At 40.3% G+C, this 25529-nt stretch overlaps 1 protein-coding gene across 3 annotated transcripts in view; it reads right to left on the bottom strand.

The window, feature by feature from the left end:
* Window positions 1-23014, bottom strand: part of LOC140737115 (influenza virus NS1A-binding protein-like) — a 28788-nt gene extending 5774 nt beyond the window's left edge. Inside the window, exons 1-9 of one of the 3 annotated variants that reach the window (XM_073063294.1) lie at window positions 22855-23014; window positions 11644-11905; window positions 8606-8742; window positions 6233-6402; window positions 5625-5700; window positions 4161-4334; window positions 3820-3945; window positions 882-989; window positions 33-153 (exon numbers count right to left, since the gene is read on the bottom strand). In XM_073063294.1, coding sequence (XP_072919395.1) covers window positions 33-153; window positions 882-989; window positions 3820-3945; window positions 4161-4334; window positions 5625-5700; window positions 6233-6402; window positions 8606-8716 — 886 coding nt within the window. In that variant the 5' untranslated portion in view covers window positions 8717-8742; window positions 11644-11905; window positions 22855-23014. Of the gene's footprint in view, window positions 1-32; window positions 154-881; window positions 990-3819; window positions 3946-4160; window positions 4335-5624; window positions 5701-6232; window positions 6403-8605; window positions 8743-11643; window positions 11906-21693; window positions 21715-22516; window positions 22638-22854 lie in introns of those variants that run through there. The other 2 variants (XM_073063295.1, XM_073063296.1) reach the window with 2 other exon arrangements.
* Window positions 23015-25529: the final 2515 nt, after the last annotated feature.

Below are 25529 nucleotides of genomic sequence, written 5' to 3'. Positions count from 1 at the left end.
CCAAATCAGAATCACTGGAATTATAAACTTACTTGACGTTTTCTCTGAGGCAATGATTTTCCACTCATGTTTGTTTGTTTGCACTTGAGTAGACAGATTTCCAGAAGTGCTGCTGTATATGTGCCGGTGATTGCTCTCCCGCGGAGATTTCTTCTGCAAAATCAAATGAGTAGCTAGAAAACCTAGCTAGGCTGCACTTGTACTCAGCTACTATCTTCACCATACTCTTACTGATGCACCAGTTACTGCATCACAGACAAGATATTTGTCTAATAAATTCTAATTCACCTCCTCAAACCCATCTTTTGTAAACAAGTTGCAAACTCTGCAAAACACCTTTTTGTTAAACAGATGTGTTCTGTGCTAAAATGTCAGATAAGAATTAAACACCCCTGGTCTCAGAGAATGAGAGAAAGTTATGGACAAACACAGGCCAGAAAATGCCAGCGAATAGGTAACTAACATAATGCATAGTTTGTGCATTTTCAATTTGCACTAGACCTCAATAGTTCTATCTAACATCAGAGAACTGCCAACACAAGGTCTGATATTTCTAAGGGTTATGAAATTATCCCATAATCTTTTCTTAAAATTCCATAAACAACATCAAGACTGCCAACACCAGTCAACATTCCACAGGTTACTGGCTGTCCCATTTTCACAATCACAAAAGGATCCATGGCCTGGTTGAGCAAACACCACTACTTGGACATCTGATTACATTCAGCTTTGTAGCATCTCAGGTGAACCACCAAATCCTATGTTTTATTCCTTAATGTATACTCAGGTTATTCTACTAAAGTTCTGTGCTAGACCAATTTGATAACTGAATGTACCATCCTGACATTTAGTGTCTATGTACACCCATTAATATTCAGTACCTGTACAAACTGAATGTGGTCATCATCAATGCCAAACACTTCAGCCTGTCCATCTAGTACGCTCCCATCAAGCAGTTTGTGATCAGCAGAGTAGTACAAGGTTTGAACCTGCAAAACAGCAATAAAAACCCATGTGGCTACTGTTTCCATAGCAACAAGTTACGTTATGCAAGCTCCTGTTTATATTTAGCTTCTCAGCGCTGGAAGCTTTCTCCTTTCCTGAAGAGGATTGCCGTTGTCTGATAGAAAATTAAGAGACATTTGCACAGTGGTGGCCATCCACTCTAAATAATGGGATGACTGGTCCATTGTCCACTTGATTGCTTTGGAAACCTGAGGCACAAGAAATTCACTCCAACAAATGAAGCAAGGCGTTTTCTTTTACGTTGTAGAGCTCGCACTTGATGTTGCTAGGAAGAAATTTTGCAAGAAACAGGAAATGCAAGAAATGCAGAAAAACTAATGATATTAAGATCTCTTCCTTGTGCACACAGAATTGGTTAGGGGAGGATGTTTGTGAGGGTGGTGAATGAACAAAGTATTCTTTGGAAAATAATTCTTCAACACGGCCACCTTCTAGTGTCCAAATTTATGGCCTATGAATACATGCTGATGATATGCAAAGCACAAATTAAAGGCATTTTCAAGCCTTCTAAGGCATCCTTTGCTACCACTCCAATATACACAAAGCCAAACATGAGGAACAAAATTCATTGTATCACAGATCTATGTAGTCATGAGCCATGTAATGCTGTAAAGCAAAAAGAGCCTACATTTTGTCATTAACTAGAAATGCTTTTGGAAATGTTAGTCAACCGAAAAGTTTACAAGGAACAGGGTCTTGATTGTAACTAGGACGTTGAGAATGTTCACCCATGGTTAGACCTTGCAAGCAGCTAGAACTACAGCAACCTAACTGGTTCAGGTCCAATACATTTCCACACTAAATTATTCTGATGGATTGTCAGTTTTATCTGGCTTGGGGAGCTTGGAGCAAACTTTTGTCTTTCCCTTTGCCATGTACTGCAGTATCTGAAGACATCAATGAACTTGCCCAGGGCTTAGTATAGTGAGGCTGCCTGCAAATAGCAAGTACTGCTGCAGCTCAGTATCAGGACTGGGGATTTGGGATTCAGAGAGTCTGAGCTATTGCTGGCAACTGGTGTGGGATGTGTTGCTGGACTACTTGAATGCTACAGTTTTCCCTCGCACTTTGTGTGGTACATGCATGCTGCTATTTTCCTTTTCCTTAATTTCCTGGAGATTTCTCAAATGGTAAATGCTCAATTCCAGCAAATCGAATCTAATGATCCACCTAGTAGGTTAACACAAGCAGTGTAGTCAATCGTAAGCAATGGACCCCACCTGCTATTCTGACCACGGTGTTGATCTGTATGTCAGTGCTGAGCAGTCACTCTAGTTCCATCAACACACTCAACACCAGCAGCAAAAGCTGCCTTTACACAGTGGAATGTGGGAGATTCACTGCTGGGAGTCCTCCCCTGGATGGCAGGGGTTTGCACATGGTTCCTAGCAGTTATTTTTAAAAGACAGGATGGGAATAGTACTTACATGAGGAAAGTGTAAATGGAGAAGGAGTGCTATAATAAACCAGCATGATGTGCAGGTAAATTGTATGTACAGTTCTCTTCAACTAGTACATTGCACACTGCATCTTACACATTAAACATGGTTATATAATCAGAAAACAACTTTTTGTATGTGTTCTCATTTTAGGCTATGTTAGTGCCAAAAATTCCAAAGTCTGAAGTTAAAACGTTTTCAGAATCAAGTATATCATTAAGCAGATTTCCTACCCACTTTCCTTGCACCCAAAAAGAAGTTCCCATACCCAAGAACAAAAGTTTCTATACCAAATTAGGTTAGAGATTAGCATCAACTGGAACTAATCATCTTCCTGTTGAAAACAAATATATCAAAGACAGATTATGGCTTTAATCTCCAAAAGAACCTTTGGAAGCACATGTGCTGCAAATAGCTCAAATCTGAACTGAGTTGAGAACTAGATTTGAAGGGTAGAGCAGTGAAGTACCCTGTAAGAGGCAGCCAAACTAGTACAAAGATGAAATTTATCTGACAGTATCAAATAAGATTTCAGGAAGCCCATGAAGCATAGATACAATTGACTAAATATCCATTTCTGTGTTGTAAAATTCTACTGATCTGACAACAGATGTTCATATTACTAATACAAAAAAACCCATGGAATTGTACATTCAGTTGTTTGAAAGTCCACAGCTTTTGCAGATAGAGTATAATTCAGTCTTGCAAAAGTCAAAAGTTCTCTGCTTAATCTGTCCTTCTTCCACCCCCTCCAAGCATCTATTTAACATTACCAAAAAAAAAATTACCAATATATTAAGCAATTTTAGTCAGATTGTCATAACATTAATTTAAGTAACCTTATTAATCCTGCAAAGGAGCAAACACAATTAAATCAACTCTTGCCCAAAGCAAAATTCTGCAGACTTTAGGAAAGGTCGCTGCTTCTTTATGAGCCACTACCCTCGCAGTATCTTCCATTTTCTTCAGGCTTGTAGTATCCTAGTTTTGTTAGATTAAACCTAAGGAAATAAAAATCAATTGGGAAGGAGAGAAATTAGAATATTGTACTTACTCATATGGATTAGCTGTGGAAGAAAGCAATTAAAACATAGAAAAAAGTACCTTTTCTCCCTTTCTCTAAAGCTTTTCCTACACTGTAAAACAAAGTGCTTTATAAAAAAAATCGTAAGGTAGCAGAGAGCAGAAAAAAAGACTAAATTATACTGCTCACCTTCACACCCCCACTTTCTCAGCTTAGGGGCACCTACAGCAAAATTTAAATTCTTTAGGATCAGTTCTTTTATATAAATAAAATCACACTGTCATAGGTATAAGCCTCCATATAAACATAAATAACTGTTGTGCTACTAACCTCTTCCATCAGATCTTCCAGATTCTTTCCATTCTCCCAGACACTACGCTGCACCCAGTTGATTACCTTTGTGTAAACTTTACCATTACTTGGCAAGCATACATTTTCTTCTAATATCACCTCCAACTGAGAAAAGATACATTCAATTAAACTGGTTTGTCAAGTTTTAAAGAAATGACATGAATACTGAATGCAGTTAACAAGGTTTAAAAAAAAAGACAATGAAGGAAAGAAGATTGTTTCATATAAAAACCAAGAAGCAACTTGAACTATAAATCAAAATTGTGCCGTAGCATGAAAAACAAAGAAATCAGACAAAATTAACACATTTCAAACTTCACCTTTAATCGTGGAAGTTTTAAAAATTCTTCCTGTTCAGAAATCTCCAACAAGTTCTCTTGAATGCAACTGTCAATTTGACTCAACAACCGGGAATCTCCCATCTGACTGGCAAAATTTCGATAAGAAATACAGTTCTGGACATCCATCCTGGATAGTATATAATCACCACAGACCTAAAAAGCAGGGGAAGATGATACTTATTGCAACAAGCCCGTGAGAGCGCAAGAGAGAAAGAGAAAGTGTGAGTGTACATACACACTCGGACTCATACTGTGATCTGAAATTCTACATCAAATTACTTGAACATTTCTGGAGTATTTCTTGAGTTTATCCACAACTTTGCAGACATAGGAATTTAGAAGGAATGGGCATTACGTGTTTGCACACGTGCATAGGGGGGTAAGTAAATTGGCTGGGAATGGATAGCACAGGACAGGAAAAGGGCAATGCTCTAGTATAATCTAATGCGCATACAGGTAATCCTCAACTTATGGATTCAGCTTTGTATCAATGACTCAATTTTCCCATGTCCTTAAGAATCTATTCTTCATTTAGCAATTAGCACACCCACTATCCATCCACTCAGATAACAGAACTACCCACCATACATTTCACCAACCCTGCGATCAAACACCTTCCGGGAACAGATTCTCTTCACTCAAGGAGATAAAGATCAACTGCACTGAAGTTACACTACTACATGCACAATGTAATACATCCAAAGTATTAATTTCTAAGTTGTACTTAAGTTTTGTTACTCTGTTCCATAACAAATGTTGGGAATGGAAACATTGGAACATGGCTAGCATTGTCTTGGAACCAACTCAAACATTACACACGATTATCATTACCTTCAAATTCTTCATAGCTCCCAACTTGAAGTAGTGAAATTGTTTCACTACTCCTGGCCATTTCTGGCATCTCCAAGACTGAATGCTTGAAACCATGGTGAGCACAACAGTTCTGGATTGTCTTACTAATTTTTTCGCTCGCCAACCATCAGTGAAAAAAAAATCACTGCTTTTTGAAAACAAATACATGTAATTGACGCTCCTTAGAAACTTCGCCAAGTCTCCTGATCCTATTAAGCAGCATATTGTTCCAAATAATGAAGGGAATCCTGGCTATTTTCCCTTGATTAGTCTTTGTTCTTTAAGAGCCGTCCCAAATAAGTGAATGCCTCTACTAACCAATGTGCCAATTAATCAGAATCCACTGTATATGCAAAGTTATAGTAGAATGCTCAAACTTTACTGTATGTTTGAGGGTGACTTGCAGAACTTACTTACTCAAACTGATGGTTAATGCTGACCCTAGTCCAACTACCAATATGAAGTGATTACTTTTTAAAACTGAAATAAAATGATTTTATTCAAAAAAAAGTGTGAGCTAGATAATCTCACTGCCAAAAGGTGAAGCATTTTGCCCAAAACCTGAGATCAGCTATACAAACACAAACGTACCTGTCTCACCCGGTCCATCTTCAATTTTTTGGCAGCCGAATATACATCTTTTACAAGTTCTTTGTCTGCTTTTAGTCTGCAAAGTAAAAATACATCTTCCCATTTCAGAATTTAAACCCAGTCTGGTGAAGTCCCTGAATACCAGTTCAATCTACATGCAGATTAAACAGTGTAACTAGTCAGTAGTAGAAAATCAAAAAAATGTCAATACATTACTGCAGCAAGTACATTCACAAGATTGCCTCAATTTTCTTGTCATGTCAAATTGCTTATTTTTGTATTAAAAAGCCAATTTTTCACTGCTCTGATCAGCCTAGACATGGGTTCTGCGCAACTCATTCCTGAAGTTTAAAAACCAAAACCAAACAGCAATGAAGTTAAGCACCAGAGTCTCAAGCTGTCCAAATGCAATCTCAGGAGTCTACCATTGAAATATTAGGGATCTGCAAACCCCGAACAGGAAAATGAGGCAGAATATTGCCAAAAAATTAAGGTGTAAATAAATGTTAGAATTGATGGCTTCCAAATGTTATTGTTTTAATCATTCTCAGTTTGCAATTATAGCTACTTTGAAATACAATTTAAGAACTTTACATAGACATACTTACTGTGCAGTGTAGGCATAATTCATTAACACCTCAACTGCAGCTGGATTGAGGTCATCAAATTTCACATGAGAAAATCCATGGGGATCACTATCATTGTTGAAAATTTCAAACAAATAAGGGCTGCAGCAAGCAAGGACAGCTCTATGAGCCAGCATCTCATGTCCACAGACCTAAAAATAAGAAACATCTGCATTAACAACTTCTGCACTAAGTTTAAGATGAGAATTTATATTGAGGAATTTGTAATCTTTTGCCACAGCTACATGTTTCATTTTACCTTTCTGTGCATTTAATTTACTAATTCATAATAAATAAGCAAATTGCAGTTAGGGCAAATTCAATGTAACCACTGACAAGACAGAAACTAGCCACTCTTGAATAAAGCGGTTTGAATTCAAACATACTCACTTAATACCAAAGACCATCAAGTGCTGCTATTATGACTTGGACAATAGGAACATTTTCTTTAACCTGTGGAGTTTTAAACTGTCCCTTAAATTTAGAAAAGCAATTCGGCACATCAGAACAGTGCATTTTCAGACAGGAATCAGTTATTCCACAACTTTCTCCACACCCCCCTCCAAACTTAAAAAAGGGTGCTAGGGAATAATGTCAACATCCACAAAGCCAAGAACTTGAGATAGTGTGCTAGACAACAAGCATGCAAAGTTAGTCATGTGTGACTTGGCTTTTTTTTAAAAAAAAAAACATGTACATTGGTTTGCAGACTCTAAACAATTCACCAATCCTCTCTGGAGTAATGGGGAAAAAAACTTGAAACTGAAGAATGTGGGTGCACTGGGGAGAGTGTGAAGGACTCGTCCCACAGTGTTGTCTACACTCTTGTTTCTCCTTAGCTTGTTAAGGGGGGTGACATGAAAATAGTACTTGGATGAGTGTCAAAAGGTTGGCATGATAGATGAGGCAGCCTCTTATGCCACAGGGGCATAATTTGTAGACATCCAGCTTAAAAACAAGTTATCTTTACTGACTTCAAAAGTTATGTCATTCAATATACCTACAAAGATCACATGCGAATGGCTAAAAACACTCAGCCTTGCACTTGATTCCATCATCTTCAGATTTACCCCTTGTATCTACAGGGAATTCCAATTGTAGCTTTCCAGCTATAGACATATTCAAAGGTTGCTAGAACTGTTAATTTTGCAAGTGTTGTCCTTGCCATTTGACTAAGATTTGCATTTCTGATTTGGCCTGGAATATAAAGTTAAGACATTTTCCAACAATTGTATTATTGGAAAGTGTGACCTTGCCCCCTCCTACACTGAGTAGTGTATGCCCATGCTCCCATTGAGTCCCAGGCCCACGGAGACATGCTAAGTAATGCAGAGATCAACAATACAGACCAATGTTTATTTATAACCAGAGAAGCAAAAAGGTCTTGATGTAGGAAGAGCACTATAAATGGTCACTATAGTATGGGTCAAATTAAGGCAATAGTGGATGCTGACACACAGATCCCATGCCCTACAGCAGAATATTGAAGTAAAAGATCAGAAGAAGCAAGATGGAAAAAAAAACTTGCATGCAAACTGCCTAAAGAAACCATTTTTTTTAAAAAAAAACAAAAAGTTATGCTGCTATAAATTATTAGGAGCCCCTGAAGAATCATTGGGAATGATTCTAAAACTGAAAATACCACTCAATTCCTGCTTTAAAGGAAGACTAAATGGAAGTTAAAGTTAGACCAGTCAGTCTGGTATCCATTTTCAGCTTTAAGGGGTTACTAATGACATGCAAATGGAGCAGACCAAGTCATCACATAGGATGAAGGCACTTGAGAAAGTTACTCAAGAGAACTGGTCAGCCAATTAATGTCAGCCATTTGATTAAGAGCATAGACCAATAAAATGAGTACAAGTCTGCAATGATCTGTGCTTTATTTGGAAATAAATGAGTGGAATTTTATCTGGATTAAAGTGGTGGGAAGCAAATTACTAGGCTTCCAGCCCAAAACTTAATTTCCCTCATCTTCCTCCCCCACCCCCCCAAAAAAAAATCAGTAACTTGAAAACTTGTACAAATTCTACTTTCAGTAGAACTCAACCAGCAAAACCAATCTACCCACATTCTGAAACAGGTCTTGTACAGCCATTTACCAGCTACAAGAATGAGATGTCAGCAAACTGAACTATCACAGGGTTGGATATGGTGCAAAAGCAAGCCCATTCTTTGTGAGAAGGACGTAACTGTGTTGAAGGACCATGAAAAGCCTTTTATGGTCACCTTTAAATTTCAAATTTTGAACACATTAAGGGCATAGCCCTAAATACAAACTTGATTAAACCAGCTGCATAATATCAACTAATAAACACTCAAATTATTCAGTCATTCACTCAATATTATGAATACCTGCAGTCTCACATCACAGAACTGTCCACTTTTTCTTAGAGCATTGAGTTTGGCCACAGATGATTCAATGAAATTCTCATCTTCAAAAACTAAATACCCATTAGGGATCATTTTCTTTTCTTTGTGGGCAGGGAAACCTGTTAAAACAAGACATTTAGCTGAATTTCTATCCCTCCAAGTTTATGGAACTTTCCATGCAAATCAGTTTGACTACTGCAAATGTGGCAAGTCGATGTCTAAATATTCATAATTTCAGCTTCAGTACAGGTGATGTAAAGAAATCAGACACACTGACAACAACATGTAGGATATTTCTAACACAGAACAATGTTTATTTCAAGATGACTAAATTTTTATTATACACACAAACCAGGGTGTGGGGGTGGGGTGAACAAGCTGTACAGAGAAAAAATTCTTTATTTCAAACCTTTTTTTTTGTATTTTTTTTATTGAAGTTCATCATCAAACAAACATAAAATCATAGGTATCACAAATCTCCACAAAGTATTTATCTGAGGTATACACTTATAGAAAAGAGTGGAGAGAAAAAACAAGCAAAAGGGAACAACTATGTACAAGTAGGGAGTGATCTTTTGTTTTTACAACAGATTCATTGATTTGTGAGAATAAAGTCAGGCCTATGAGGCATTATTTAGTTAAACCATTTTTCCCCAGTATGAATCAAATTGTTCCAAATTGGATAAAATTCTCTTACGTTTGATTGGATTTAATAGCCCATTGACATTAAAAGAAATGAATTTTACCTTGTCCTTAGCCATCTGCATTTATCTGTCAATGTATCATTGAAATTAGAATAAAACTTAATCGATCTACTCCCTGAACAAATAAGAACCAAGAAACGCAAATAATAACAAAAATGGCAATGAACATGTGATTCCAAGGCTGAGGTCACTAGTAGATGACCCTGCATTGAGCAAGAGGAAATGTCTAGCTGTGGGGGATAACCCCTTCCTACTTGTGAGTTGAGGCCTCCAATGCAGTATTCATAAACGTCAGTGAACAAATCAATTACATAGAAAAGATGGATGTGTGTGTGTGTGTGTGTGTGTGTGTGTGTGTGTGTGTGTGTGTGTGTGTGTGTGTGTGTGTGTGTGTGTGTGTGTGTGTGTGTGTGTGTGTGTGTGTGTGTGTGTGTGTGTGTAGACACACACATATATACATATACACATATATACAATTCTCATTTTGGTGGGGAAAAAGGAGTAAGTGAGCGAATAAAGAGTAACAACTAAGTAATATAAAATCCACATTATAATAAGTATTTCTCGAGATAGGTATATCACCATGTACTTTTGCTTTCATTTAGCTTCTCAAGATTTTTAAATTTAGCTAAACCTTATGGCTCTTCTGAAGGGGGTGAGGATTGTCTTTGGGAAACTCCTGGTCTCTTCCTGATATATTTCTCTCGGCCTCCTCCCATCTCCTGCCTTCTCGATTCTCGCACTATTTCCCAAGCAGAGCGGGACAGCTCCTCAGTCAGGCTTTCCCTCATTTTGGTGACACTGACAGGCAAACCTCTGGCCTTCATGTCTGTAGTCACCTCTTCCACCGTCTGGTACAACCACGTCCCATTGTCATAAAACACTTGAAGTTTAGCAGGGTACGGAGTTTGAAATCTAATCTTATTTTGCTTTAGTACTTCGCTTTACTTCAGAGTATTCTTTGCGTTTCTGCAGGACCGCCGGGGGGGGGGGGGGGGGGGGGGGAAGAGAGATCATGGTCGAAATATATTAATTTATCGTCAAAAAACACTCTTCTTACTCCAAGCCCTTTGTAGAATCTGCGTCTTGGTGCTGTACCGAAGGAATTTAATTATTATAGTGTGGCTTTCTGTCCTGGGTAGGTTTCGGAACCAGCACGCTCTCGATTTCCAGCTCCATAACCGAGGGAAGATCCAGCACGTCCCGCAGTAGCTTTTCGACAAACTCCGTCATAGACGAGCCCTCCGCTCCTTCAGGAACGTTGTAGATTCTGATATTTTTTCGCCGTGATCGTCCCTCCAGGTCAAGCAGTTTATCTTCTTGGTGATGTAATATTTTTATTGTCTTACTCAGTATCCGTTCCATGTTTTGAACGCGATCTTCCACCTTCTCAATTCGAGTCTCTGCCACCGCTATTTTTTGATTAACGCTGGCGAGCTCTGCCTTAATATCCCGGAGCTGCTGCTTTATTTCTTTCTGGACCTCCATTATTTCTTTCAGGATTTCGAAAATATTCGCCACTTCGCCTGAATGAGGCCCAGTAGCCGCCTCGCTCGCATGTGGTCGGGTCGGAGAGCCACTCGCTGCACTCCTCTCGGACGCAGGCTCCGCAGTGTCGCTTTTTTTATTTCCGTTCCTTTTTCCCCATTCTTGCCCCCTTTTCAGTTGAAATATTTTTCGAAAAATATTATATTTGATGGAATAATGGGGCTTAATACGCGTTTTTCCGGAGGAGCTAGTGACTTAAGCTACCATTCTTGACGATGACGTCACTGGAACCCCTATTTCAAACTTTTAAGGTGCACAGTAGGAAAGAGTTAGTTCCCCCCCCCCCCAGTGGAAATGTTATTCCGATGCTCAAAATTCTTGCATTTTTAAAGCACAAACCATTAAACACAACTATTTTACATGGTGTTCTAAAACCTGCAAGCAAAATTTGAACATTCCTAAATTTCAGCTAGCATTTTCATTAGTAACCTATTACCAGTGCTAATGACATGCAATTTATTGAACCACAATTATACATCTCACGTTAGCATTGTTAATTCTTTAAGACCATGCAGGAAAAGCAATTGCTGGTCCACCCATAGTTACAATTCTGGAAGATGCCATCTACAAAGTGGAAAAATGAACTTTAATTTTGCACCAGTTTGTGTACTATTGCTGTGTTTCCTAAAACACATTAGAAGTAGTACCTCTAAACATCAAAGATCAAACCAATACAATTTTCTAAACAAGGATAAAGTTACTTTGCACTATTTTAAAATTATTTCCACCATCTCTCTAGGGAGAACATTTATAAACATCAGGACTTACTTAATACTGCTGTTTCTGAAATTAAGGGATAGATTTCAAAAAGCGAAGGCACTTTTATTTTTCAGGAACTCTGGATCCAGCTTTAAGAAAATTCTGCAAAGTAACTTATGTAACAATGTAGGCAGATAATGACGAATCCAGCAAGGGCAAGTCTTGAATGGTGTTGACTAAAATTAGGCCTGCAGCTGGTGAAAGGAGGAGTCCCAAAAGTACACCAAGGCTATAGACACATGCTTCTATTGTCTTGGTCTTGCATATTATCCTAAATAGAACAAAAAGAAAAAAACATTAATGGATTATTTATGTGCTAGGTTTCATCTATTATTTCATACCTCTAATTCTTTTAAAACTCTTGTGTACCATCCAATCGAGCCTTTATTTTCAATAAACATGTAGTAAAACATTTAACTATTTGAGCACATTTTAATCTCATGTAGACATTCTTGTGATGTTACTAAGGTAGTACAGCTACACAGATTACAGATATTGAAACCCAGTGCAACACAGAAGGTACTGTAGGAACTCATGGCAAGCAGTATTTACAGAGGAAAATGCTGACTGCCCAGTTTCATCCACAGATGCTGCTTGGCCTGCTAAATTCTTCCAGCATTTTGTCTTGCTCCATCTGTAGATCTGGGTGGCTCAGGTGGTGATATGGGGAACAAGCAGCATCACTTGACACCAAGAACCCTAGATTACTACCAGCAAGCAATCCATTCAGTCTTTCTCCATAATGTACCCATCTAGGGAAGGAACACTAATGCTTAGCAATTAATTAAGGTCACTGCACAAGATAAGTTTTCATAATGTATTCTCTTTGCAGTTAAGTGTTTGAGTGTTATTTTAATCTGGAACATAAAACTGGCAAGTAATGTTGAAATATTGCAATAGTCAAGTTCGGAGAATATGGAACTAAATTAGGCACTACAACCCTCCAAAAACAAAATTCTATATGTTTAACAAATCAGATACCAACAGTGGAAGCTATCACACATGTCCAGATCAGCTATACAAGTGACCAGAAGTCTTATAATTGGATCTGCATAGCTCCATTAGTTCAGCAAAAGATTCTGATAAATTACATGTTACTTCTTTCCAATGCTGTCTTTCAGGTAGTGAAACTGGTTAATATCACACCAATTTAAAGTTTGTTGTACTCAATGAGCCACCACCTTTTCAAAACATTAATATTCTTAGAGGCATGAATTGCAAACCAGTGTTATACATGAATCAGCCTTGGCAAGTACTGTTTGCACAATAATTTTTTTATTTTCCTTGTGAATCCTCAAACCAGGTTGTGTCATCCTTTTCTTTCAAATATGAAGCACTAGCTTAACTGAGCATAAACAATTCAGCTCACAAAACTGAATCAAGTCTCAAGTTTGGTAGAAGCCCACCTTGTTTATGCTGATCATCAAATACATCTATACAAACCCCATAGATTATTGTACTTAAATAAGCAAAGTATTATGATATGAAAACCAAGTACCTATCTAGATGCTGCAGCTGTTATGGCAGTGGGAACAGTAACCTCTACTGGCAGCATTCCAGATACACAACTGCCCCACAGTCTCCTTTAAACCTCCACCATCTCACCTTAAACCTACACCTAGTATTGGACACCACCATGGGAAACTGTTAATCTATGCTTCAAATGTTAGCTCTATCATGATACATGTTAGGTTCTGCTCCAGGAAAAAAACAGACCCAGTTAATTAATCTATTCTTCCAATTCAAGCCCACCAATCCAGGGAGGATTCTGAACACCTATAGCTCAACTGCATCTTTCCTGCAGTTGGACAACTGTAACAGCACAATACTGTTGTATAAACCAACCACACAACTAAAATGTTCAACCGACCATTGAAGATGATATGTAGCATATTGGAATCAGTATCAGGTTTAACATTACTGGCATGTCAGAACACAAGATATAGGAGCAGCAGGCCATCTGGCCCGCTGAGCCTGCTCCACCATTCATCACTGCTCCATCATCACTGATCTGGCCATGGACTCATCTCCACCTACCTGCGCCCCCCACCCCCCAATAACTTAACTCTCCTATTCTGCAAAAATATATCCTTGTCTTAAATATATTTACTGAGATAGCCTCCACTTCTCCATTGGGCAGAGAATTCCAGATTTACCACTCTGGGAAAAGCAGTTCCTCCTCACTTCCACCCCAAATCTACTCCCCTGAATCTTGAGACTATGCCCCCTAACGCAGGTCTCACCTACCGGTGGAAACAGCTTTCCTGCATCAACCTGGTGAACCTCCTGTGCACCACCTCCAAAGTTAGTATATCCTTCAAGGAGACCAGAACTGCACGCAGTACTCTAGGTGCAGCCTCACAAGTATCCTGAACAGTTGCAGAATAACCTCCCTGCTCTTAAATGTAATCCCTTTAGCAATGAAGGCCAACATTCCATTTGACTTCCTGATAGCCTGCTGCACCTGCAAACCAACCTTGGGAGTGCCTGTGCATAAATCAAGTCCCTCTGCACAGCAGCATGCTATTTTAAAAAAAAAAAAACCATTTAAATAATCTGCTCTTTCATTTTTCCTCTTCCAAAGTGGACGACCTTGCATTTACCAACATTGTACCCTATCTGCCAGACCCTTGCCCACTCACCTAACTTATCCGTATCTCTGCAGACTACCTTCTGCAGTTTGCTTTTCCACTCAATTTAGTATCAGCAAACTTAAATATACTACTCAGTCCCCTCTTCCAGATCGTTAAATTTATATCACAAAATAGATGTGTGCCAACCCGTGGCACACTGCTCACCACTGATCGCCAACCCGAGTAACACTCATATCCAACTCAGCATTCCATTAGCTAACCAATCCCCTATCTATGCAAATAGATCACCCCTAGCTCTATGCATCCTATTTTATGGATGTCTTTTATGTGGCATCTTATTAAACACCTCTGGAAATCCAAGTAAGTAGCAGCCATCTGTTGACCTCTACCCACTGCACTCATTACATCCTCAAAGAACTCCAGTAAGTTTGTCAAACAGAACATGCCTTTGCCAAAATCCTCCTACGTATGCCTGGTGGATCCATTCCCCCCACGCCCCCAAGATGCCTTGCTATTTCTCAATTACAGCTTCAAGCATTTTCCCAACTGCAGGTGTTTAACTGACCTACTGTTACTTGCCTTTTGCCTACATCCTTTTCTGAACAGTGGCTTGACATTCACCATCTTCCAACTTGCTGGGACCTGCCCAGAGTAAATCAAAGTCTCTACAGTAACTTCTGCCATTTCTTGGGATGCATTCCATCAGAACCAGGAGATTTATTTTCAGGCCCACAAGTTGGCTCAGCACTACCTCTGAAGTGATAACTACACCCTATCCTCATTATATGAGTCTTCAGATAATGCGGATTCAGTTATGTGAGGAAACCATTTCTACCAACTTCTCCTTATATGCGCCCAAAATTCAGTTATGCAAGGAGCACTGCTTTCCCGCCATACAAGTCATGTGCACACACCTCGGTCTCACTCCCGCCAGTCTCGCATTGGTTTTCGCAATGTGTGGATGTGTGATCTTGCATTCTTAAACTTTTGTTGTTTTTAACCTACCATCGATGCAGTGATTTTGCGCTTGAAATATTAACTATGCCTCCTGAGCGTCCAATGTGATGTCCTGGGCCATCAGCCAAGTGGCAGAGAACCGCTTTAACACTTCAAGTTGGAAATTATAAACAGGGCGGCGTCAGGTGAAGGTATCCACATTCAAGATGTGTTTTTTTTTTAAAACCGGCAAACTATTTCTCAGATGCTGCAAGCAACAGACGATTTAGAAAATCCCAGGAGTTTACCAACAGTGAGGGAATGGTGGAAGTCCTTCAACATCAGACATGCCATCAACATTGATGAATCCCAGCAAGAGGCCAAGTCTTCCACTCTCAATGGAGCATGGAAATCAATTTGGGCGGAGTGTGTGCACACCCTCAAGGGGCTTCCTGCCTTCACTGAAGCTGTCCAGGATTGTGTGGCCCTGAGCCGTAAAATTGGTGGGGAAGGATTCTCACACCAAGACTGCTGACGTGGTAGAACTCCTGGATTCTCACCACAAATTAAGTGTGGATGACCTTCTGCGTCGAGTTGCAGGAGAAGGATTTTACGGTGAAGCAACTGGCAGCATTTTTTTTTTAATTTTTTTATTTTTTTTAAGGCTGCAGAACACTTGGCACAAATGGCGATGGACACGGACCCAAGTTTAGAATGGAGTCAGCATTTCAGTCGTTCCCTGCAGTTAAGTCTTCTTCCTTCCCTACAAGCAAATATATGCTGAAAAAACAAAATGCTGCCAAGCAAACAACCCTCACCACTTTCTTCAAACCAGTGTCATCTGCTGTCAGCAGTACTGAGAGTCTTCCTTCACCCCTTGCTGTCCTTGAAAATACTGGCAACACACAACCATCCACCTTATCCATGTACAGCTGCCTGACACCACAACAACGACTCATCTCCTGGAGCAAACACACCTGCCACTGTTGGTGAGTACACCCTAGTATGTTAACTTTCTATGATTACATTGAATATAATACATTAAATTGATGAAATATAATACGAATGTTGCCTTGTGGTACAACTTTTGTCATATTGGTATGAAAATGTGAATAAATTACACGTTTTATCCAGAACGCATCCCTATTAAATAATTATTCACATTATGCATCAACTATGAGGAACATATCCCCCCACATATAACAAGGATAGGGTGTATTGTATCGAGGTCCTCACCTCCCATTGCATCCATAACATCTCTTTAGCATGTTAAGACATTTCCTCCACCATGAAGACATACAAAATAGTCATTCAAAGCCCCAGCCATTTCCTCATAACCCAGTATCAATTCCCCCTTTATCCTCCAAGGGACCTACATTCACTTTAGCCACCCTTTTCCACTGAATACAAAAACATCTATCCATTTTTATATTTTGTGCTAGTTTATTTTCATAATCTAGCTTCCCTTTCTTCATTGCTCAATTAGTGGTTGGTACTTAGTTGCTTTTCAAAGTTTCCCACTCTTCTTAGCAACTTTGTATACACAAGTGTTTAGTTTGATGCCTTCTTTTATTTCCTTAGTTATCCAAGTCTCCCCACCCTTACTGTCTTTGCTTTTAACTAGAATATACTTTTCTTGAGCAGTAAAAAAGCTCTGAAAGTCTTCCACTGTTCTGCCATATAGCCTGTGTTCTCAGTCTACACTAGCCAAATGCTCCATCATCTCATTATGGTCTCCATTATCAGGCATAATACACCGGTTTTAGAGTGAACTATTACACCCTCCATTTGTATCAGAAATTCAATCATATTGTAATTACTCTTCCCAACTACAAAATCATTAGTTTTACTTGTCTCATTGCGCAGGACCAGATCCAAGATAGCATGCTCCCTTGTAGGTTCAGTAACATGCTGTTCCAAGAAAGCCATCACAGATGCAGTCCTCCTCACGACTACCTTGACCAACTTGATTCACCCAATCTTTCAGCAAGTTAATGCCCCCTATGATAACTGCTGTTCCATTCTTACACTTCCAATATTTATCTGTGCCACTAATGTTATTTGGTGGCCAAGAGACAACTCCGTGATTTCTCCCCCCCCCCAACCCAGATGTATTCAGCATTCTGTGCCTTAGATCTTTTGTCCCTCACTATCACCCTGATCTCATCTTTAATTGAGCACTACTCCACCTTCTTTATCTTCCTTTCTATCCTTCCATACTACCTGATATCTTTGGATATTTAATTCCCAATCCTCTCCATCCTGCAACCATGTCTCTGCAGTGGCCACTAAAGCATACCCCTGTACTGATTTGAGCCCAAGTTCACTGATCTCATTTCTAGTGCTACAGGCATTCAAATAAAGTGCCCTTACATTATTTTAAAAGCACAATGAGTGTAATCTTTTATTCTGCACTTGACTTTTCTTCACTCCTCTTCCACTGCTTTCTTGTCTTGTTTTTCTTCATCCACACTTCTCCAACCTGTTAAACTCACCCCTCTTTAAAGCCTTACTTATGCAATTCACTAGGATCCAGGTCCCATTGCTGTCAATTTCTCACAAATCCAAACCCAATTCTCCCACACCTATCCTTGAGCTATACATTTAACTTTAATCTTCTTGACCGTATGCCAATTTGCACATGGCTCAGGTAGTAATCCAGAGATTACCAACTTTTTGGTTCTGCTTTTTAAATTTAAACACTAACTGCTCAAATCCCCTCAGCAGAACCTCTTTCCTCATTCTACCTATGCTGCTGGTACCCACGTGGACCACATCATCTGGATCTTTCCCCTCCCACTGCAGGTCAGATAAAATATGTTCTGAATAAAGGCATCAGGCAAGCAACACAGCCTTCAGGATGCTCTATCTTTGTGACAAGAACTATATATACTACCCTAATTAAAGATATAAATATATAGAAGTATAGTAGTTGTGCTGTCAAGTCATTGTCAACTCATGGCAACCCTATGAATAGTGTAGTTGTCCATAGCGTTTTCATGGAAAGATACAGAAGTAGATTGCCAGACCTTTCTTCTGTGCAGATACTGCTGCTGCCCAGGTTGGGACCCAGCCGGATTCAAACTCAGAACCACCCACCTCAAAGTCCCGTGCAGATGTTAATGTTAAATAAAGTAACACAAAAACAGCAAACATATCAGGAGCTAGTGTTCTTGGGTTTATTGCTCATACAGAAATCAGATGGCAGAAGGGAAGAAACTGCTCCTAAAAAAATGTTGAGTGCATCTTCAGGCTCCTGAACCTGCTTCTTGACGGTCAAAGTGAGAGAAGGCATGACCTGGGTAATAGAGCTCCTGAATGATTGCATGCTATCTTTTTTGAGGCATCACCTTTTGAAGATGTCCTCTGTGCTGGAGGGACTAGTGACCATCATGGAGCTATCCGAGTTCACAACTTTCTGCAGCCTTTACTATCTTATGCAGTAGCTCCTCCATACCAGTCAATGATGCAACCAGCTAGAATGCTCCCCACAAAACACATGTAGAAACTTGCAACAGTTTTTGGTGACAGGGCACATCTTCTCAATTCTCAAACTCTAATGAAATACAACTGCTGACATGCCTTCTTTGCATTTGGAACAATACATTGCACCCAGGATAGATATTCAGATGTTGACACACAGGAACTTGAAACTGCACACCATTCTTCACTTTGATTCCTTAGAGAACTGATGTGCAGTCAATTTACCCTTCAAATCCACAATCAATTCCTCAGTCTCACTGATGTTAAGTGAAACACTGTCATTGCAACACCACTCAACAGCTGATCCCTGAAATTTATGAAATGGAGCATCACTGCAAAACTTGTGAATATTGTATATTAGAAAATGAAGTGGCTTCTCCAAATCATACCCTCACCGCAAAGTCTGAGCCCTAATACTATGCAAAATAAAAAGAGAAACTAACCACAGCAAGTATATATAGTTGCAAGTTTGCAAACATTTTGCAATTAGTTGGTTTCTGTATTAATTTATTCAAAATGTGGTGTAATCATCATCCAAGTCACAATAATAGACAATCTGCCTAAACTAATAACACAAACAATCGTACTTCTCATGTCTTTACTGAATTTGTTTAATTATTCACAGACCAGGCTAGAAAAAGTATGCAAAAGCTTTAAGTTAATAACCAGTAGGATCTCCTTTAGCAGCAATAACCTCCGCCAAATGTTTCCTGTAGCTGACTGGATCAGACTTGCATAATGGCAAGGACAAATTTAGACCATTCCTCAATACAAAACTGTTCCAGTTCATCATTTCTGGGATACCTTGCTCTCTTCAGGTCATGCTACAGCATCTCAATTTGGTTAAGGTCTGGACTCTGATGTGGCTGTTTCAAAAAAAAATTATTTTTATACCATTCTGTTGATTTACTCTTGGTTTGGAACTTGTCTTGTTGCACCATCTAGCTTCAGGTGACTGGCAACTAACCTGACATACTCCTGCAAAATGTCTTAATACAATTTTGAATTCATCATCCCCTTAACAATTGCAAGCTGTCCAGGTTCTGAGGCAGCAAAGCAGCCCCAAACCTGATGCTCTGCCACTGCATGTGGCATCTTCAATGTTCTCTCCTGGTCCACACAGGTTTCTGCCAAGCTCTAGTATTCTAGGTGGGACTTGTTAGCCATGGTTGACAGCTCATCCAGAAGGAAAACTCTGATCTGAAACCTCCACTGCCTTGCAACTATACCCACTCAGGGGAAGACTGCAGGAGTAAGCCCAGAGGGGGGAAAAAATACAGAGCTGGATTCCACGGCAATCCTACATTGAGTTCATGTTGACTGCCAACTCCTGCGGTGCCACTGGTCCCAAAAATGTATCGGTTGCTGCTATTCCTTTGGGTTCATCAGATGTGTGGAGAGGGGGAGCTTGCAACATGGGCACCAGCTTACTCTCCATTTTGTACTGCCCAGGCTTGCACATCTAGACAGCTAGGAGACAATATCCATGGTCAACTGACCAACAGAGGCCCTCATTAGTAGGGCAATGACATCACCCCTTTCAGCTTTTAAAAAAGATCCAATTACATATATTAAAGCTACCATAATTTCCAGATCCTAATTTGTAGTAAGTAATTCAAAGGGCATGTTTAAAAACACCCAGGTCAATGCCTGACATGTCAGGCCAAGACCCTTTGCCCAAAACGTTAACTGTACTCACATTACCCCTCCCTCCCCATAGATGCTACTAGCCTGATGAGTTCCTCCAGCATCCACAGATTTTCTGTTTGTGATTAGCTTACACAAGTTTGATTAGTGATTCCCAATTGCCATTTCCTGTCAAATGCAATTTAAAGGCAACAAGTACATTTAGTTCTTTTCCTCTTCTGGGGTTTAAACATGCACATTACATGAGCTTGAACAGAATGAAGAAACAGTCGCTGCTGAGTGCAACTGTGGTGGCAGGGTTGATGGAAATACAAGCACCTATTTACTTATTACTCCAGCAATGTCTTGTTTTACAAAAAAAAAGGAGTTATTTTAATATGAATGGGATAGTGACATTCAGAAAATGTTTGCTATTCTGTAAAAGGCAAACAGTACTCTGATGGTTTAAAAATGAACCTTCGGGGAGAACAAGTAAAAAAGGAAATTAATGGAAATGTATAAATTATACAACAGTAAATGCTGGGTTTTCAAATATCAACATAATGGGCACAACTTTGGATCCAATTTGAATCACCATCTGCATGCACAATGCCACCTTGCCTTCAAGGGTGCAATTCACAATTTTAACAAGAAACTGCAGCAAATTTATGCAAGGGATAGAAGACAAAAACTTATTTGACAGGGTCATGCTGTATTAAAGTTAGCATTACACTTTAACACATGGTAAATTCATGTTTGGAACAAGTTATAATAAAGAAACCAAATAGAATGGGCCATCACTTATCCACTCTCCCCCACCCGTTTAAAGTGTCCCGTCACTAGCTCTCCAATCTCTTGACTAATATATGGCTTCCTGAACATAAACACTAATGCAAATTTGAGGAACAGCACATCTTCCACCTGGACATATTGCATCCTTCTAGACTCAACGCTGCATTTCAAGTAATTCACTGTATGAGAACTGGCCACTCTTGCCTTTATTTTGAGTTGAATAGTATACTTTGACTACTATAGCTTGCTGTCCATATCCTAGACTCCTTAAGAAATATGAACTTATTTTGTATGAAAACTGGCATTTAAAAAAGTTGTGCATGTTCTTATAGTACAATTTAACGTGCAAGTTGCAATACTAAACGCTTGTCTCCAACATAATCAAGTTACATGCATAAGGAGTTAAATTATTATACCCTTATTTTCAAAGTACGCAACAGCGTGAACAGAAACTTTGGAAATCATTACTGGCTTGTGATAATACACCTAGCAGGCACTAGGTGACGCTCTCTACCCGAAACTGATTTGGTCTAGCGTAGCTTCTAGAAAGCGCAATTGACGCCATGTGAATTTACTTCTCAATCCTTAGTCCAGAATTCAGCAAAATGTTGCAAGGATTCGGTATTACCTGTTCTAATACATATCCTACGTTGGCGACAACTTGTGGACCTGTGATTCATAGATTGTTCGACTGCAAGATCACGCATTTCCACATGGAAGTACCATATGGGACAAAGCACCGTATTATAGAGAAGTCTCTTTTTCTGTTTGACGCATTTCCCACATGTTCCTCGCAGGTACTTAGCCACGTTCCCCCTCGCAATACCAAAGGTCCGCAGATGCACAACTGGAATCCAAAAATTTTGCTTTGTTCTTCGTACACCCCGAACTCAACTGTGGCCGCAGATCTTACGTTCGTTTATTCGATCAATTCTGCCTATTCTCTAGAGGCATCTATACTAACCCACCCATTAAAAATGAGAAAATAAACCCCCGCACTACAGTTCCTCCAATCTTGATTGGCAGCCGTTTCCCTCCACGCACATGCCACCGGCTCGGTCTCAACCTGCCCCAGCGCCACCTCACGCAAACATTAACCGTATCTTCGGCCTTCCATCTAACAATAGAAGCCCTGTTTGATTTCTTTTGTCACTCCCTGGCCCTTAAACATTAAGTTTCGTAGGGTCTGTGATCCTCCCCTACGATGCGGAGAATGACAGAACCAAACACTGCCATGTGCCCTGCCATCGCCCAACCTGAAACCACACCGAGACAGGTAGGAGAGAACGAGCGAGGCGGCGGATGGAAGACGCCCGCTCCTAAATACGATCCGGGGGCAAGACGGGTCTGCACAGCGAGCGGACATGAGATACAAAACGCGTTACGTGGCTGTACCGCAGGCTGGGTCGGCCTACGGCCTCTGATACCCCCACCGCCCGCGATCTGCTCACCGTCTCCGGCCACCCTTCCGTGGCCCGGGACCGTTGGCGTTTAGGACAGTTGATCCGTTGCGTTCTTCGACCAAACTCGACCGCTTGCAACACGAGACCACTCACCCCACCCACAACACCCCCTCCCCTCCCAAATCTGGCCAACGGCTTGTCTCGATGACCACCCGGACGGTCGATCAAGGCGCCATGCAGCAGCGCAACCGCAAAGTTAGCTTGTCATTGGACATGAGGGGGGGGGGGGTGAATTCCTCACGCCTCAACAAAGAAAAGCAGAAGTAATAAAAGACCTTCGACACCAGCCGCATACGTCAACTCGGAAGCATCTGAATAAAACATACCTTTCTGGGGATAAAACGGAGGATACAAATCATATTTGATGAAGTAAACGTTCTATCCTCTACTGCGCACCCTGACCACAGCGAATTACCGAGAGGCTCCGACGGACCGCTCGCTGCCACCGTGCCGACTCCCCGCGCCCAGATAAATAGTGACGTGTAATGAGTTGTTGCGTGCGCAGTGCGCCTGCGCCGGGGTGAGCCCGCTCCCCATCCCCCGGACTGTGTTAGCGCGCGGACCGCGGCTCGCGGCTCGCGGGCTTGGCGGGGTGGCGGTGGCGGCACAGCAGCCGACAGACCGATTACTGGGGCACCGTTCACCGCATCTCCTCTCGCCTCCGCCCCCTCCCCTGCTAGCTTATGCTTATTAAAGACGAGGTTTATCCTCGCTCGCGTTTCTTCACCGACACCGACACGGCTACGGTTTTTGGCGAAGCCCAGTGATGGCCGGAAGACTGTTTTCACTTGAATGCTTTATTTACTCGCCAGTGTGCAGGTGAAAGCAGCAAACAATTTGTCGATTACAATTTGGAGGTCATGCAGCATCTATAGTGAGAAAACAGATTTAAACTTATCAGGGTAATGATATCGGAGGAATGGGATCCATTCCGTTTTTGTCAATAGTGTTCATCTATAAGCGATAGTGCTTTGCTGCAAACCACTTCAAAAAATCCCCAGAATGGAACTGATAGTGGCGAGGCAGGGAATTGTTTTGTCTTACGTCTTATTCTCCGTCAAAACCAATTTTGTTTCTCTATAGAACTGGCACACATTGTTCTTCATGATCTTACATGCCGTACCCGGCAGACATGGAATTGTAGCCAAACAATTAAACCGTACATATGCTGCAGCGACACAGCCTCAGGCAAAGGATCTAACTATACTTCCGCCCAAGTACAGTATACTTCTTCCACATTTACTCATCAGATAACGGCATCAGCATAACTTTAGCAACGCATAAATGAACTGGAGAAACTCGGCAAGTCGGACAGCATCTATGAAAAGAAATGGACAGAAGACGTTTCAGGTCCCGATTCGAAATGTCGACTGTCCATTTCTCCCCTTTGATGACAGTTGACTCGCTGACTTCCTCCTTTGCGTATTGCTCCAGATATTCAGCAGCTGTAATCTGTTGCGTCAGCATAATATATATGCACTTATCCTTTAAATTCATATAATTTTATAAAGTAGCAGTTCCCCTATTATACTCAATCTTTGTAATAGAAGTATCTCCTTAATTCACAGATTACTATATAAGTGATTTTCTTTAGTTTTTTTTTAATCACCTGGAAATATTTTCTCTTAAGTTGAACCTATGAACCCCTATCAATACATTAAGGAATTCTGTCAGTATTTTCTACGTCGTCGAGTACCTCTAAATAATACGGAGACCATAAATGTCCGCTGTACTGGTTTTCTTTCATTCTCTCACAGGTCACTATCAAAGTGAGTTTTTAATGCCACATCTCACTGCTCCTGAAAAAGTGATAAAAGTCAGCATTTGGAATTCTTGAAGTACTTGTAGGAAAGTACACCAGGAGCTCTTTTAGAGGAAAGGGTACCAGAGTTTTGATTTGAAATCAATGGGGAAATGGAATGCATTTTCACATTAACATGATGTCTGATTTTAAAGTGGAGGTGTTCCCATAGAGGATGCTGGCTGTTTCCTTTTAGTGAGCAGAGGTCATAGATTGGGAGATGCTTTCAAAAAATTCTTGGCCAAGTGCAAGAGTGTATTTTGTTTTTGGTACACACTGCAACCTTGGTGTGCTAATTGGAAGTTCAGGGAGATGGATAGGATGACAGGAAGATAGCTCAGGCCCAATGTGTTAAGATTTCTTGAATTGTTACAGGTCTATTAATCTACGAACATGTTATTGATTACATTACTGTCCTCAACATGGTGAAAAAGTCGTGGGAATTTATGAGGGGGGGGGGGAAATTGCATGGCTGGTCCAGTTAAGATCTAGCCAGGATATTGATGGGGAAGGTCTGGGTGATGATTCTGAATGTCTGAATTTCTGGGTGCGGAGATGGGAAATGGGAGGAAGTTGTTTATTAAACTCTTGAAGGACATGGCCATTACCTATCATTTGCATGACATGAAGTTACAAGCCATAGTGGAAAGTTATCAAGATTTTGCTGCCTATGGGCATGAACAATTTCATTGCTTGAGGATATGTGAAAGGAACTATGCATTGTAAAATCATTGACAAATATCTTGCTTTATGGAACATGGAGGGTCGTTGATGAAGGTGAATGGGCCTAGATACTGATTTCTTGGTACAGATTCATTCCCAGCAACCACATCCATCTTCATTACTTGCTGAAAGGACTCTAACTTTTTGAAAATTCTACTTTATTTCCCAGTTGACCTCAGTGTACCAAGCATGTTTAATGCCAAAGTTCTTGATATCAACCTGGCTAAAGACTAATTTCTGTGATTGTGAGGAACTCTAGAGGAGTTGGAATTCATCTTCTGCCTTGTTTTTTCCAGTCATGTGCTGGGTTGCACTATCTTGAAGATGGAGATGTTCATGGATCCTCCTATATTACCTGCCAAATGTATGACTATGTGTGAAACAATTATAGTTCTTAGCTGAGGCCTATCAATTATTAAGTTGCTTTGATTTCCCAATATGTGGCCCTGTATTATGTTTTTACCAGGCTGACATTTC

This window comes from Hemitrygon akajei, chromosome 12 (genome assembly GCF_048418815.1).
Source record: "Hemitrygon akajei chromosome 12, sHemAka1.3, whole genome shotgun sequence".
NCBI lineage: Eukaryota > Metazoa > Chordata > Chondrichthyes > Myliobatiformes > Dasyatidae > Hemitrygon > Hemitrygon akajei.
This window is presented reverse-complemented; position numbering and strand designations above follow the sequence as displayed.